This window comes from Chrysochloris asiatica, unplaced genomic scaffold (assembly GCF_000296735.1).
Source record: "Chrysochloris asiatica unplaced genomic scaffold, ChrAsi1.0 scaffold00050, whole genome shotgun sequence".
Lineage (NCBI taxonomy): Eukaryota > Metazoa > Chordata > Mammalia > Afrosoricida > Chrysochloridae > Chrysochloris > Chrysochloris asiatica.
In genome coordinates this window covers 3,073,967-3,090,608 of record NW_006408568.1, presented here as the reverse complement: position 1 = coordinate 3,090,608, position 16,642 = coordinate 3,073,967, and the positions used below count along the sequence as shown (strand labels likewise).

General features: G+C 40.4%; 1 protein-coding gene across 1 annotated transcript in view; it reads right to left on the bottom strand.

Annotated features, from left to right (window-relative positions):
• The window catches only part of LOC102815706, a 137,861-nt gene extending 121,382 nt beyond the window's left edge, over nt 1-16,479 (bottom strand). Inside the window, exons 1-4 of the mRNA XM_006862764.1 lie at nt 16,337-16,479; nt 15,932-16,022; nt 13,032-13,174; nt 12,368-12,539 (exon numbers count right to left, since the gene is read on the bottom strand). Coding sequence (XP_006862826.1) covers nt 12,368-12,539; nt 13,032-13,174; nt 15,932-16,022; nt 16,337-16,479 — 549 coding nt within the window. The remainder of the gene's footprint in view (nt 1-12,367; nt 12,540-13,031; nt 13,175-15,931; nt 16,023-16,336) is intronic.
• Nucleotides 16,480-16,642: the final 163 nt, after the last annotated feature.

Sequence of the window (16,642 nt, the reverse complement as noted above, 5' to 3'; positions counted from 1 at the left end):
AAAAAATTCACTCTGTGTTCAATTGTATGTATGTCTTTTTAAATGTATTTAGATTCATCTTAAGCTTTAGAGAGGACGGAGTAGTTCAGGAAGTTGGTAATCTGGGCCTAATTTGGGGCCTGATTCTGCCACTTCTGCTGCTCTCTAAGCCTCTGAAGATCAATGGCTAATTTATTATTACTGTCATTTTTTTTTTTTTTTTTTTTTAAGGCTTTAAAGTGCCTCAGGGGTCCCTGAAACGAATTTTCGATTTTTAGGATTCCCTGGATTCTCTATAAGAAATGATTAGAGAAATTCTTTTTTTAGTATGAAAGTTGTCCCTTCAATATTTGCCTCCTATTGAGATTGAATTATCAAAGGGACAAAAATTGATTACTTTTTTAAATTTCTAACTCTCAGCAAGCTCCTCCTGCCCAGTATTTATTTGGAGTCCTATAACTGAGCTACCAGTGTTTATCTGTGGACCGAGGCAGTACACTGGCTTGTATTGTAGCAAGGGTACTGAGATGCTCTGGAGGTGTATTATATACCTTCCAGTCCTACAGTTTTCTTCATTTTTGAATTGAATTTTGTTTTCTTGGTGCTGGTCTCCTTCATATCACCTCAAGGGTTTAGTCTTGTGAAGAAACAAGTATGGGGATAACAGTCTTGAAAGGAGACATCCTGTCCATAACCAGAAGGAAAAAAAAAAAGGATTTCTCCATTTTGGTCTTTGGCTGGAGGTGGCCAGTTTTGTTTCTCTTAGGGAATCTGACCCACCTGTCATGCGGCTCCTAAGGAACTGCTGTTGTAAGCAGCTCATCAAGAGTTGAATTTCCTGTAGTCTTGTTGGGAATGTGGAAAAGGAAGAAAGCCACAGGACTGCTCATTCGGTCTTGGGAAGATCTGGATGATTCTGCACAAGCAAAAATGACTTGAAATTTATATATATAGATACCATTCTGTCAATCTGTCTTCAGTGACCGAATGTTGTATGATAGCCTTCCAAAGAAGGGGTGGAATGGTCTGGTTTCACAAAAGATTTTCTACTCATTTCATTTTTGGAATCACAGATTCCAAATCTCTTTTGTATATAACCTTTATTCTTTTGTTTTTTGTTTTTAAAAATAACTTTGTTTCATATTTAAATCCCTTGTATTAGTCAATGATTCATGTTCAGTACTATTTCAACTGCCAGAGGTTCAAGCCAGATTCAGATGAGGATATGAAATGAGGACTATCATTACTGATGTCAGAGAATGCAGAGAATACCAGAAAGATGTTTATCTGTGCTTTATTGATGATGCAAAGGCTTTCACCTGTGTGGATCATGACAAACTATAGACAACATTGCAGAGAATGAGTATTCTGGAATGCTGAATTCTCCTCATGAGGAACCTATACATAGACCAAGTGACAGTCATTCAAACAGAACAAGGGGACATTGAATGACTTAAAATGAGGAAAATGTACACCAGGATTATATTTATTCATGATACTTATTCAATCTGTGTGCTGAACAAATAATTCAAGAAGCTAGACTTATGAAGACAAACATGGAATAAATGTTGGAGGAAGACTCATTAACAACCTACCATATGTAGATGATGCAACCTTGCTTGCTGAAAGTGAAGAGGATTTAAAATACTTATTGATGAAGATCAAAGACCAAAGTCTTAGGTATGGGTTGCACCTCCATGTAAAGAAAACAAAAATCCTCATTACTGGTCCAATAAATAATATCATGATAAATGAAGAAGAGCTTGAAATTGTCAAAGACTTCATTTTGTTGGATCTACCATCAACACTCATGGAAGCAGCAGTCAAGAAACCAAAGGACATATTGCATTAGTCAAATCTGTTGCACAATACCTGTTTAAAGTGTTGAAAAGCAAAGATGTCAGTTTGAAGACTAAGGTGCACCTGACCCAAGCCATGGTATTTTCAATAGCCTCATAGGCATATGAAAGTTGGATAACGAATGAGGAACACCATAGAACAATTGATGCATTTGACAAATGGTATTGAAGATGAATATTAAAAGTGCCAAGGAGTGCCAGAAGACCAAACAAATCTGTGTTGGAAGGAGTATGATCAGAATATTCCTTAGGATCCAAGATGGCCAGACTTTTTCTCTCATACTTCAGACACAGTATCAGGAGGGACAAGTCCCTGAAAAAGAACATCATGCTTGGTAAAGTGGGGGGTTAGGACAAAAGAGGAAGACCCCAATGAGATGGATTGGCACAGTAGCAGCAGCAATAGGAATTAGCGTAGCAACAACTGTGACGTTGAGGCAAGACAGGGCAGTGTTTCGTTCTGTTATGCATAAGGTAGATAAGAGTTGGAACCAACTTGATGGCACCTAATAATAGCAACCTGTACTGGGGAGTTCCATCTCATTCCGTGTCACAAGCCCCTCCACTCTCTTTGACTTATAAATTCTCTGTGTATGTGAGGAAAGCTACGGATAAGGGTATGGAATAAAGAAAATAGAACCATAATACATTGTGAAGAAGATAAATTATTGACGTCTGAAAAAGTCCTTGAGGACCTGGTTGTCATTTATCTCTGTGCACTTAAGAGTCTTACATAATGTCTGGTACAGAACAGGTTGTACAATAGGTATGTTGAAATAGGCAAAAAAAACCAAGGCAACACTAGTAATAATAGCCAACATGTACTTGGTGCTTGCTACATCTCAGGGTCTCTTCTAAGTATGTCACTAAAAAGTTCAGATGATGCATAAGACAATCATCAAGTGTACTAAAACAAAAATCTAGTGAACTTGTGCTAGTGAACAAGTGAACTTGTGTGACACTGCTTTTAAATTAAGGTGTTTCTTTAATTACTCATGTAGAATCTTTTGTCTTGGAGAGAAAGCTATACAGACCTCATTTTAAAATTTCACTCAACTATTCAGTTTCTCCTCCTCCTAAAAAACAACAATGGAAACAAACCCAATTACATTATAAATTTGTTCCTACTCCTTCCTCTAACTATTGCCATTTCTTGTCATCCAGGCTGCCCTCACCAAGGTCCACCATTTGCTTCCACAATGGTGCAGACCCAGATTTTGTGTGTCAAGGAACTTCACAAACTACACGGGAATTTTCACTACCCAGGATCTTCCATTGCTGAGAACCCTCAAACCTCATTTTGTGCCTCCATGAAAGCAGGCAGAGATGGGAAAAAGGATTAGATGATAAAGTCTCGCATGTCTAACCTGGTAGATTTGCCAAACAGAAAATATACAGCATTTGGCTTTATTACATCTATCAAATTAGTACAGGAAAACACTAGAACTATTTTAGGATTGAAGAAAGTAAGATTGGAGTAAGTTATACTGTTGTTTTGTTTTTGTTTTTTACATATTTAAAGTTGAATCTCAAGAGTTTTCCACCAGGGCCCTTCTTCGTTCCCACCTCCTCCATACCATCCCCAGCCCCATTGTGAATCTCCATGTGAGAAGAATTGGCCACACATGGTTCTGATTCATTTGCATTTAACCCATCAAAATTTGTTTAGTCAAAGCAATCCTGTGTCCAAGGAGTTTTTTATGAGCTGACGTTATAAACCTGACTTACGTCTATTATTGTAAATGGGGGTGTTTCTTTCCTTTTCTTTAAACTGATAAACTGACAGTCCTAAGCCAGCCCTAAACTAAAACAGGTCTGAGAAGCTGCATTTGTGATTTATTGCTGAGTTGTTTGTTTAATTCTGGAATCTGGTCAGTTCCAGAATGTTCCACAGTTGTTGAAAAGTATTCTTTGAGATGTTGTTAAGGGTATCATTACTCTGGTCCACTAGACAAGTCTACATTGGAAATCCATACATAGAGTCTGTTGTTTTCTGTGTTTCCACTTCATCTACTATAGACCAGACCAGCATGAAGCCTCACCTGTATAATCCAGTGAGTTCCTACCTGCCTTACACATAGAAGCTGTCAACTGACGACACCCTTACAGCCTAGATCTTATACCTCACTTTCCTGCTCATTGTTGATGGTGGCGCTTTTCTAACAATGATATATGTAGCAGTGATGTAACTAGGGGTACATGACTATGCAGGCTGTACCTCTTGATACTACAGGGAGATGGACTTCCCAGATATGGCATAATAAGGGTTGGTGCCATCCATTGCCCAGTGTGGTCAATAATCACCCCTCTTTCACCCAAAATTCAGGGTATGGATAGACAGGATGGGGTACTCACCAGGGAAGGACAGAAAGGTCTCTACTATGACCAGTGGGAGAGAGGAAGAGCTACTGTAAGCCTCAGGGAACAGGGCTGTGTGCAGAAGAGAGAGTGAGGTGAGGCTGCTCTGTCCACAGAAGTGGGGGTTCGCCAGTCAGCCCCATCCACAGGGAGTGAAACCATGTGTGATTGCATGGGGTGACACCAATCCCAGACACCATTGACATACACCCTTGAGGGACACAAGTCACAAGACAGATATGGGCTATCTTTCTAATAGCATCAAGTTTACCAAAAAAAAAGTGTTTGCTTGATGTTTAAAAAACATCTAGGTAAATGGAGCAGAATGCAAAATTATTATATATTTAAACTTGAAGTGCGTGAGCCATACAGGTTGGAAGACACTCAAAATATGAATGGGGAAGAGCAGCCTCCTCAAGGAAGAGTTGACTGTGATTATGGGAATGAAGTAAAACTTTTGAAACCCTTTTTTGTTGATGGGGCACAACTCAAAATGAGAAGTAAGCATCCATTAATAATCAAAACATGGAATATATGAAGTATGAATCTAGGAAAATTGAAAGTGGTAAAAAATCAAATGGAATGCATAAAGATCTGAAATGGAATGCATAAAGATCAACATCACAGGCATTAGTTAGTTGAAATGGACTGGTGTTAGCCATTTTGAATTTGACAATCATATGGTTTACCATCCCAGGAACGAAAAATTAAAGAGGAATGGCATAACATTCACTGCCAAAAAATAAAAACAAAAAAAGAAACACAACATTTCAAGATCTATCTTGAAGTCCAACACTGTCTGAGATGGGATAATATCCATATGCCTACAAGCAAGTCCAGTTAATAACACAGTTATTCAAATTTATTTAGCACCAACCGCTAAAGCCAGTGATGATGAAACTGAAGAATTCTACCAGCTTCTGCAGTTTGCAATTGATCAAACGTGTAGTCAAGATGTATTGATAATTACTGATGATTGGAATAGAAAGGTTGGAAACAAAGAGGAAGGACCAGTGGCTGAAAATATGGCTTTGTTGATAGAAATGATGCTGGAGATCACATGATAGAATTTTGCAAGACCAATCACTTACTTATTCATTGTAAATACCCTTGTTAAACAACACAAAAAGTGACTATACACATGGAGCTCACTAGATGGAATACAAAGGAATCAAACTGACTACATCTGAGGGAAGAGATGGTGGAAAAGCTCAATAACATCAGCTAAGCCAAGGCCAGGGGCTAACTATGGAACATGGAGATGAGATTCTTATGATTTGATAGTGAATGACTGTTATCATGACTAATTTCAATTACCACAACTGTAAAGGTAAAAGTTTGGTAACATAAAGAGGGAAGTAGTTAATCTTACATTCCAGGAACAGAGGACCCTAGGACTATCAAGGAAGAATAGCATGAGTGGAATGTGGGACCACTATCCAGAGTGGTCTCTATCCAGAGAAGTGGTCTCTATCCAGAGAAGCAGCGATACCAGAGATGGAGGCAGAGATGGGGACATGGAGAGATACAGCAGCTGAGGACTCTAGGCTCATGGAAAGAGGCTGTTTGCTGGCGGCTGGGAGGCAGACTTGCATAATGTGCCCTTTGGTTGTTTAAATGATTATATATTCCTGAGTGTTTTTGTGTACATCAAAAACAAAACAAAACAAAACAAAAAAAACACAGAGGGAATAGAAGCAAATACTTATGAATGACGATGCAAAGAGGGGATTGTAATCATTGTAATGAAATGAAATACGATAGGATGAATGTAAAACCAATGTTCTCCCATGTAAACTATCACTCAATTCATAATAAAAACTTAAAAAAAAAAAAAAAGGAAAGCATTTTCCTAAGTACAAAGTTCAGAAGTAATTGGAAGGTGGATGGAATGCAAATAGGAATCACAGCAAAGTAAGAGGATCAGTGTTGTTGCAGGGAAGGGATTGGAATCATTGAGATGAAACACGGTATATGATTTGATGAATGTAAAATTGATGATCTTGTCTGTAAACCTTCACTCAATTCGCAATAAAAAGTATTTTTTTAAATAAAAGCTTTCATAAAGGGTTATGATACATGGAAAAAAAAAAGAAGAAGAATGTCCAAAAGACTCTGAAACTTGCTCTTGAGTGTAGAGAAGCCAACGAAAATGGAAGAAATGAAGAAGCAAAAAAATCAGAAGAGAAAATTTCAAAGGGCATCTTGAGAAGTATTATAATGAAATGTGCAAAGACCTGGAGTTAGATAATCAGAGGGATGAATATGCTTAGTATTTATCAAGTTGAAGAAAAAATTCAAGCCTCAGCTTTCAATATTGAGGGATTGTATTGGCAAGGATTCTATGGAGAAGGATGTCACGTTTGTTAAGGTGGAGAGTCAGAGAAAAAGAGGAAGACCCCCAGCGACATCGATTGGCAAAGCGGCAGCATCAATGGGCTTAAGCATGGCAATAATTGTGAAGTTGGCCCAGGACGGGGCAGTGTTCCGTTCTGTTGTGCATAGGGTCACTATGAGTCAGTACCAACTCGATGGCACCTAACAACAAGAACATAGGGCAAAATATTGAATGGCACAGAAAGCATCAAAAGAAGATAGAAGGTACACACAGTTATTGTATTAAAAAGAAATGGTTGATATTCAACCATTTCAAGAGGTAGCATATGATCAAGATCTAATGGCACTGAAGGAAGAACACCAGAAGGATTTTCACTTGTGCTTTATTGATAAGGCAGAGACTTTTGACTGTGTAGATCATGACAAACTATGGATAACACTGGGAAGAATGGGCATTACAGAACATTTAATTGTGCTCATGAGGGACCTGTACACAAAGCAAGAGGCAGTTGTTCTAACAGAACAAGGGAATACCAAACGGTTAAAATTAAGAAAGGTGTGCTCCAGGGTTGAATTCATTCACCATCATTATTCATTCTGCATGCTGAGCAAATAATCCACGAAGCTGGATTATATGAAGAAGAACGTGGCGTCAAGAATGGAGTGGAGGAGGACTCATTAATAACCTGTGATAGGCAGATGATATTGCTTAAAAGACTTACTGATTGATATCAAAGACTACAGCCTTCAGTAGGGATTGCAACTAAATGTCTGTAAAACAAAAATCTTCACAACTGGACCAATAAATAATATCATGATAAATGGAGTAAATACTGAAATTGTCCACTTGTTTTGCTTGGATCAACTATCAGCACTCATGGAAGCAGAAGTCAAGAAATCAAACAGTGTATTGTACTAGGTAAATCTGCTGCACAAGAACTCTTAAAAGTGTTCATGAGCAAAGATACCAGGACTGAGATACGCCTGACCTAAGCCAAGGTATTTTCTTATTTATCTTACTCATTGCCCATGTGAAAATTGGACAATAAATAAGGTAAACAATAGAATAATTGATGCATTTAAGCTAAAGGGTTGGAAAAGAATGTTGAAAGTACTATGGATTGTTAGAAGAACAAACAAATCTGTGTTGGAAGAAGTGCAGCCAGAATGCTCCTTAAATGCCAGGATAACATGGCTTGGTCTCTCATACTTTGGACGTGTTCTCAGGAGGGACCAGTTCCTGTAGAAAGGTCATCATGCTTGGTAAGGTGGATGGTCAGCAAAAAAGAGGAAGTCTCCCAAAATGATGGAATGACACACTGGCAGTGGGAATGGGCTCAGCTGTAACAATTGAGATGATGGCCCAGGACCAGTCAGTGTTTCTAACTGTTGTGCATAGGGTTGCTATGAGTAAGTACAGGCTTGACAGCACCTAATAATAATGACCCACTACTTTAAGGAGTCTTGGTGTGGCGCTGTGGGTTAATGTGCCAGACTGCAAAGCCATTGGAACTGCAAGGTTGGCAGTTCAAGCTCACCAGCTGCTCCTTGGAAACCCTATACAGGATGGCTATGGGTTGGAACCGACTTGATGGCATTTACCAACAACAACAACTTTGGACTACGTGCATAGTCCCACAAGAATTATATGCAGGGCCTTCAAAACGTTTGTGGAAAATAGATTTAAAAGATAAGGCTATTTTCCCACAGTTTCTGAAGCCCCCTTCTAATGTATTCCTTTTGCAATACAGCATGTGGGTAAAAGTTTGAGAGGCAATGAGAGTGGCTGGACTCTTCAACTTGTCTATTAAGATTCATCACACTCTGTCTCCAAGTCCCTGGTCAACTTAGTACCTTTAGATCAGAAAAAGTCTTCATTCTCCAATGTATTTGTTGTTACCCTAGATATTTGCTTCTTTTAACCAGAATGCATGACCCAATTCCAGAGTTTCTAATTCTAGACCCATTTTTATTGTTCTTATAAACACATTCTTTGCATGCCTCAAATCTCTAGTCATGGTACTAGGTTCTCAAGAATATGAGGGAAAACATTTATTGAACACAAACTGTACCCTCTGAAAGTATGCAGAAAGGAATAAAATTACTCTGTTTTTAAAAAGTGACTTGACAAGGAAAAGGGAAAAGGATGACACTAGGTAGAGAGTGTCAAGAGCTTTTGAATTCAGGTAATGGATACAACTTTATATATGATGCTTTTGATGCAATGATTGAGTGGGAAGATGATTGAAAGGAATTGCGAACTAGAGACCTGCAGGCTTAGGTTTGGCAAACCATATATGTACAGTTATTATTGTTGTTAAGTCCTGTTGAGTAAGTTCTGACTCATAGTGGCCCACTACACAGTTTTTGAGGAGTGACTGGTGAGCTTGACCACTAACCTTGCACTTCAAACTGGTCTTACAGTCCAGTGCATTAACCCACAGCACCACACCAAGTGGGTGGTGCAGCAGACAGGGCTGGACATACTCCACTCTCTCGCAGGTCATTTCCTCTTGCTCGGCTCCCATCTCCTCCCTGTCAGGCACCTGTACAACCTCTATTCATTCCTTTGGCCTCTGCCATCAGCTCCAGCAGCAGTGGCAACAACATCCAAATCACATAGTATCCTAGTTCACAGAGTACAATGTAGATGTTAAGCAGTGTACACACACATATTTTAATTTGTTGGTGTTGTTGTTAAGTGCCGTGGAGTGGGTTCCATCTCTTAACCATCCTGTAAAGGGTTTCCAAGGAGTGACTGGTGAGTTTTGAACTACGGACCTTGTGGTTCAAACCAACCTGGTGGCCCAGTTTAGAAATATCATTTTAATATCTTGGATTACTTTGAAAAATCAAGATGACTGAAGAGTTAGAACTGGTTTTCCAGCAGGACAGCAATTAGTGGAAATAAATTGCAGTCGCCATCTTGGATTGAGGGGCAGCTGCCATCTTGGGAGCATGAGCAGTACCACTGTGGGAGTGAAACCTAGGGCCATCTCCATCTCCAGGTGGGACCTCCACTCTCCTTTTATACTCTTCTTACACTGACATATCATAAGCATTTTACTTTGCTCTCTCTATATAGAGACTGGGCTGAAACAAACATTACAGATTACAGTCCATAGATAATAATTCTGACATTCTAAAAGAAGGAATGGTGAATGGTTTGAGAGAGAAAAAAGATGAGGCAAAAGTCCATTTGGAGGAGTGCTAAGGAATTCCTTTCTTAGCTAAGGCCCTATATTAAAGAACTTCTGTCCTCCAAATCATCACCCATATAGACAAGCCTGATATTGTCCTTGGGAGGATGGTCATCCGGCTGTAAGCCGCAGCTCAGGCTGGCCCACTAGGAGAGCTCTCCCCTGCCTCCTCTCTGGTGTCCAGTTTTTGTTCCCCTTTGAAGTGCTTGCCTCGTCTCCTCTTTCTTTACTAGATTTGCCCAGAGCAGTTAGAGCATCCCCTGACTTCGAACTTCTCAGATTCAATCAATTTGCTCAATTCATTTCAGGGAATATTAGAAAAGTTCAACCAAGATCAAATCTCTTCGCTCCTCTTTCAAAATAGGTTCTAATGCTGATGAGGGAACAAAGCCATGCTTCTCCCTTTCCCTGGGCTTTGGAATAAGGGGCTTGCCCTTGCCTCCCTCACTCATTCCCACTTCCAACAAGGCCCCTGGAAAGGGGGAGCTCTGTCCCCAAGCTTCTCATTTCACCTAAACAATAAAGAGACAAGCAGTGGCTGATAGGGATCCCCCAAGGAGTTCTTTGGCTATTAGTCCAGGCCCCAGCTATTCAGGAGCAGGACATTCCCAGGGCTTCAGATTTCAGGATGGGGAGATTAGCAAGGGGTGTTCAGACCAGGCAGAGCCCTCTTCTGGCTGTGGGTCTCCAGGACTAAGTAGCTGAGGATGCTGGGAGCTATAGCTTTCTCTGTCTCACAGGGTATATGGGCTGGCAGAGAAGGATTACAAACCGAATTGTTAACAGATTGGTACTACTTTTAAGTCTCTGTCCATAGTGAATTTAAAGAGAGACCTCCACATTGCTATCTTCAAATATGACAAACGGAAGAATCTCAACTCTTTTTGAACAATTCTCTATTTTACCATGCTCTGTTTTCCTTATAAAAATTAAGTCATTGTAACATTTCAGAATTCAAAAATACTGCAAAAATCTTTTGATTTGCTCACTATCATAATTTTATATATGAGAAAACAGTCAAGCAAAGAGTTGTGGTGACTCGTTCAAGGGCACACACTAGAAAGTATCAGAACAAGAATGGGAACTGGGGACTTCTAACTCCATGTACCTGTTCACTATCCCAATGGTTCTTACCCTTTGGCCATTAACAAGCAACTTCATTATTTTTGGCATAACTGCGAACAGCTGTTTTACTATTTAATATTTTTTCCTTAACTAGATCCATTTTTAATTAAATGTAGTAAGTTTTAAAGGAAAGTTTATTACCTAATGCCAATGGAAAAGCAGCATTACTTAGGACTTTCCCTATAAAACCAATCAGCTGTCACGGAGTTAACTCTGGTGGTGATCCAATACATGTGAGAGGAGAACTGTATTCCATAGAGTTTTCAACAACTGAATCTTTAGAAGTGCATTTCCAGGCCTTTCTTTCATTATACCTTGAACCTCTAGGTGTACTGGAAGCTCCAACATTTTGGCTGAATTAACAGCCCAGAGGATTAATCATAGACACCATGCAGGGCCTCAGCCTTAAATATAAAGAGATCAAAAGCAATATAATGAAAACAAAACAACATTCTTAAACAAGCCAGATATTAGGACCTGCTGAGGATTCTCAACCCAAGGTCAAGTTTCTTTTGGTGGAAACGGAAGGCAAGGTTTGAGTTGTGTTAATGAGATATTAACACTTGAGTGAGACATCTTCCTTAAAGGGGAGAAAGAGACGTGGAATAAGAACAACTTTCCTGAAAACTATCAATTCCTCTGCCTACACCATCAGTGTCTTCTCCCAACAATTGTCAGGTAAAGTTGTACGTTCCCCAGTCTGAGGTGGCTGCACTAGCTCATGCTGCCTTTAGAATAATGATCTTGTCATTCTCCCTTCTCAGGGTAGGGCTCCCCCGATGCTAAAGACAGACACAGATAACGCCCACACATCGCCAAAAGAAGGACAGTGGTTCCTGTGGAGGAACAGAGTTTTCCATGTTGGTTTTGTTGTTGGTTAGAAGACTCTCTCACAACTTTCTGTTTGGGTCATCCTAGAGAGATATCAGTGTCATGGAGGGTGAATAAAAAAGCCCTTGGATCTGAGAGATACTTACATGATTTTCTGTGCCGTAGATGATATCCTTCTGAGAAAGTGATACTTCAGTAGTGGAATACTTGTTTATGGGGAAGACCTAGATTTGTTTCCGGTCAATGTGCCTTGTGCTCACTATTACCTGTGGCATATTGTTATGATGCCGACTAGATTTCAGCAGAGCTTCCAAACTAAGACAGACTAGGGAAAAAAAGGGCTGGCAATGTACTTCTGCATATCAGTTAAAGAAAATTTGATGGATCACAATGAGCTGATCCCCAACTAATCTTGGGAATGGAGCAGGACCAGGCAGCATTTTATTCATTGGGTACCATGAGTTGAGGACGGATTCTACAGCAGCTGGCAGCAACAAGATAGCTTCCATGTCCATATCACAAAAACCAACCAACCAAACAAACAAACTCACTGTCCTTAAGTTGATTCTGACTCATAGCACCCCTGTATAGGCTGAAAATCTACAAGAGCAGAAAGCTTCATCTTTTTCCTATGGAGTGACTGGTGAGTTTGAACTGCTGACCTTGCAGTCAACTTACCCATATTACTTGAATGATAGCAATCAATAGAATCCCTTGCTTTTGGGGGATATCAAATAAACGCCGTACATGGACTTTCAGACTCAGGGCTCCAGACACAATATCCAGTCTCAGTGCTATTGCCCCAAGTGATGAACTGGTCAGCAAAACGTTCTTGATCCTCAAGACTGTTCTAGGTGTAAAGGCACGTCATGCACAGAGATACATGATACATCATTGTTACTGTTGTCGTTAAGTGCTTTCAAATCAGTTTTGACTCATAGCCACCCTGTAGAGGGTTTCCAAGGAGCATCTGGTGGATTTGAACTGTCTACCTTTCCATCCAGAGCTTATCCTACAGCACCACACCAGAACTTCATAATGCATCATAGTGCATTGCATTTGCCATCAGAGGACCTTGGTGCTGTCAAGACAAGATCTGATGATATGAAAGTGTAACTAGGTATACATGCTATGGGAATGAAGTTGGGTGGTCTGATAAATGTTCTAGAGGAGTGAGTGGGGGGGTTGAGGAGCAGGGGAAAACTTCCCAGAGAAGGCAGGCTATTTACAGGACTTCTCTTTTCCTCTGGTCTTCCTTCTTACCCTCTTCCAGAATGGGGCAATATGTGTACTGGTAGAGGGTTGGGGATTGGCACTCATCCTGAAATTGGACTGCACAAGCCTTCCGGAAGCCTGTGGAGGTGGGAGATTGGCCAGGTGGACAGCACCCACGCTGCTGCCCGTGAGATCCTCGAAGACAGATTTACCAGTTGCCAAATTCTCTTTGTAGCCCACTCTGAGGCCCCACACAGCAATTCCTGAGGACTGGTGAGGGTAGGAGAGGGCCCAGAAAAAAAAGATGAAAAGGCATCACACAGAAACTACAGGCCCTCATTCAGTCATACTGCCCAGCCACACCTTGCCCTCCAGTTTTCCTTAGTTCTGGTTCTGTCTCTGCCTTTACAAAATCCCTCAGGATTTTGAAGAAGAAGTAGCCTGACAAATTGGTGGTTTCCAAATTTCTTCTCCTGGGAAACCCTATACAGAGTGGCTAGGAGTGGGAACTGACTTTATGGCACTTAACAACAACAACAACAACACTCCTCTGTTATTTACTCTTGTTGTTATGGTGATCTTGGAGCAATTAAGGAGAGTAATGTAAAGTCACAGTGACAGAAACAATGTGCTCAGGACAGAACAGTGTTTCATTCAGTTGTACTCTGCAGGGTTGCTGTTATGTGAGAACCCACTCAAAGGGACCTAACACTGACAACAACAATATAAACCCAAGAAGACCATGCTGCAAATGGGTAAGCACCCCACTTATAATGGAAAAGTTGGCAGCTGTAACCCACCTAGTGGCTCCATGGGAAAAAGGTATGGCAATCGGATTTTGTAAAGGCTGTTGTTATTGTTAAGTGCCGTTGAGCCGGTTCCTACTTGAAGAAATTCTGTATAGGGTTTCCAAGGAAAGTCTGGTTGGTTTGGACCATTGACCTTGTGGTTAGCAAAGGAATGATGATCCTATAGTGTCACATGCAGACTCCATCTACAGCCTAGAAAACCTGAAGGCGTGGTTCTACTCTATCACATGCTATAGGACATTGACTTGACAGAACACAACAACAATGTAACGCTAGTAGGAGGTCGGCCTTTGAACTAGCCCAGGCAAAGGAACTGCAAGACAGGTACTTTTCAGAGAGGTTAAAAGATACTAGTGGAAAACCCGGAGATTGGACCGGCCTCAACCCTCTGATACTGTGACCTGGACCCTGGGGGCTAAGAGCTCACAGTTGTTGTTGTTATTAAGTGCCATCGAGTCAGTTCCAACTCATAGCAACCCTGTGTAGGGTTTTTGAGGAGCAGCTACTGGGTTTGAACAGCAGACTTTATGGTTAGCAGTTCAGTGCTGATCCTACAGGACTATACACCAGGACGAAGATCTCAAAGTTAGGGCTTTTTTCTCTGCTACTGGAATGGCACAGAAGTGTGAGCTAAACAGACAATTCCTGGTGTTACTGCTGCCCTTTTAGAATTTATTTGTTCGCTTACAGGCTGCTGAGGTGTGGTGGCCATTAGTCAAGGCTGCCTAGAAGATAATTAACAACAACAACATCATTTAATGGTTGGTTATTGCCAAGTGCCATCCAGTCAGTTCCAATTCACAGCCACCTTATGTAGGGTTTCTAAAGAGCAGTTGGTAGATTTGAACTGCCAACCTTGTGGTTAGCATTCCAGTGTTTATCCTACAGTGCCACACCAGGACTCCTAAAAGGTTGGATTCAATAAAATCTAAGATCTCCAACAGTTTTAATAAAACTGTCTTGTAAGTGACCCTTGTAGAAGTACTCTGTTGACTATGTGCCTTGCATTGCCCATTGGCACTAAGTGGCTACTGACCTTGTTCTCAGAGCTTGGCTTTTCTCATCTGCTTCCTTCACAAGGTTTTTATGTAGAGTTTTCTCTCAGATTTGTAAGGAGAATAAGAGAATGAGACCCAGAGTGGATGTGGGAGAGGATACAGGATAGAAAGGGAAAATATCAGTAAAAGGAAAAGTGGTGGGTGGTGGTTGTTGTTGTTGTTAAGTGCCTTTGAATCACTTCCGGCTCACAGAGGTTGGAGGGGAGGACAAACAGGAAACGTCAAGCAGATATGGTGGTTAAGGAATCATAGCCTGCTAAACAGAGTCCTGGTATGGTGCTTTGTGATAAGCCCTGGACTGCTAACTGCAAAGTTGACGATTCAAACCTACTAGGTGCTCCTTGGAGACCCTCTATAGGGGCCACTATGAGTCATAATTGACTCAAGGGCACTTAGCAACAACAAGAAGCATGCTAAATATCAAGGGAGCATACAAGAGTGTCTTTTTCATCTCCTTGCCTTTTGGCAGGCTTGCATCTGCCCTGTCTCAATGGGTTTCAGTCCTAATAAATAAATACTGAGGAAACAGAACTATGTTTGGGAAATGCAGGGGTAATCAGGGGTGCATTTAGACTAGGAGAGACATAAACTTATACAATTTAAGAAAAGGAACTCAAAAAGCATGCATACAGAATTAAATTTTAACACACACGTTTATTTAGAATAAGAAAAGAAATCACAACCAATTAAATAGTTCAAAAATCTGACAAACATATGTTAAGCATCTCAAAATGCAGAAAAACTGTTCATTTTCCCTTAATTACCTTCATAACACAATGCATTTCTCCCTCTTCATTCCTTTCATTCACTTCTTCACATGGCAATAACTTTGTAAAACTATTTTCTATACAGAGAAAAGAAAGATCATTCAGTCTTTTGTCCAGCATGGCTGATCAGAATTTGTTCCTTAACAGTAATGTATATGCAGTATGTATAAAACACGAGAAGCCACACAGCTGAAGGATGTGCTTTTTGGAGTTCTGCTGTGAGTATGAATTCTACAAACAGTGATTCCAATCAATTTTCGTTTCATGTGAGTCCAATAAAAAAGGGAAAAAATGTGTACTTATAATGATATATTCTACATTACTGAGTGCAGTTCTTATGGGAGAGAATTTCTATTTGACTAGAAGTTGGTGTGAATTGATATCTTGGCTTACAGCTTCACACATCTGATCCTCACAAGCCTTCCACAGACTAGCTTTTGGCTCCTTCAAGCCCAGCATTGTTTCTCTTCTGCTACCCATGTTTCTAGTAAAAAAGGCACAAGATACATTCATGTTGCAGTATACCTTCTTGTCCTGCAATCTCTGTCTCAGTACTAGAAAAATCATACAGTGGTTGATAGACAGTTTCCTGGAAACTATGTCTTCACTGGGCTAGTAAATAACTCATTAGCTGATTAAAAGTTCCCTTAGCTCAACCCTAAACAAGTCCCTGACCACTCCAATACCTCCTGATATTAGGGTAAGTGTCATGGGAGGAATAATTGGGGTAGGAAGACACATCTTAACCAGTTGCAGCCAAAATACCTTACTGTTGCAAAATTTTCGAAACCTTCCCACCTTGTGAGAACATGACCAGGACTTCTTCCTGGAAAAGTCATCGAAGGAGCCATTGAAAGTGAGGGTTCTTGGATTTCAGTCTTCATTAGCTTCTTGAAAAATCCATCTTTAGGAGTAAAGAGCAATATATTGGAGTTCTCCATCCTCACATTCAACAGTCTTCTCAGTCATTCACTCTACTACTAAAAATAAGTGACAGTTCCTATATGACACTCCAACTTCATTCCTCCCATCAAACTTGAACTCAGTCTTTTGGTCAAAGTTCTACTATATATATATATTAAGGTTTTTTATTGTGGATTGAGT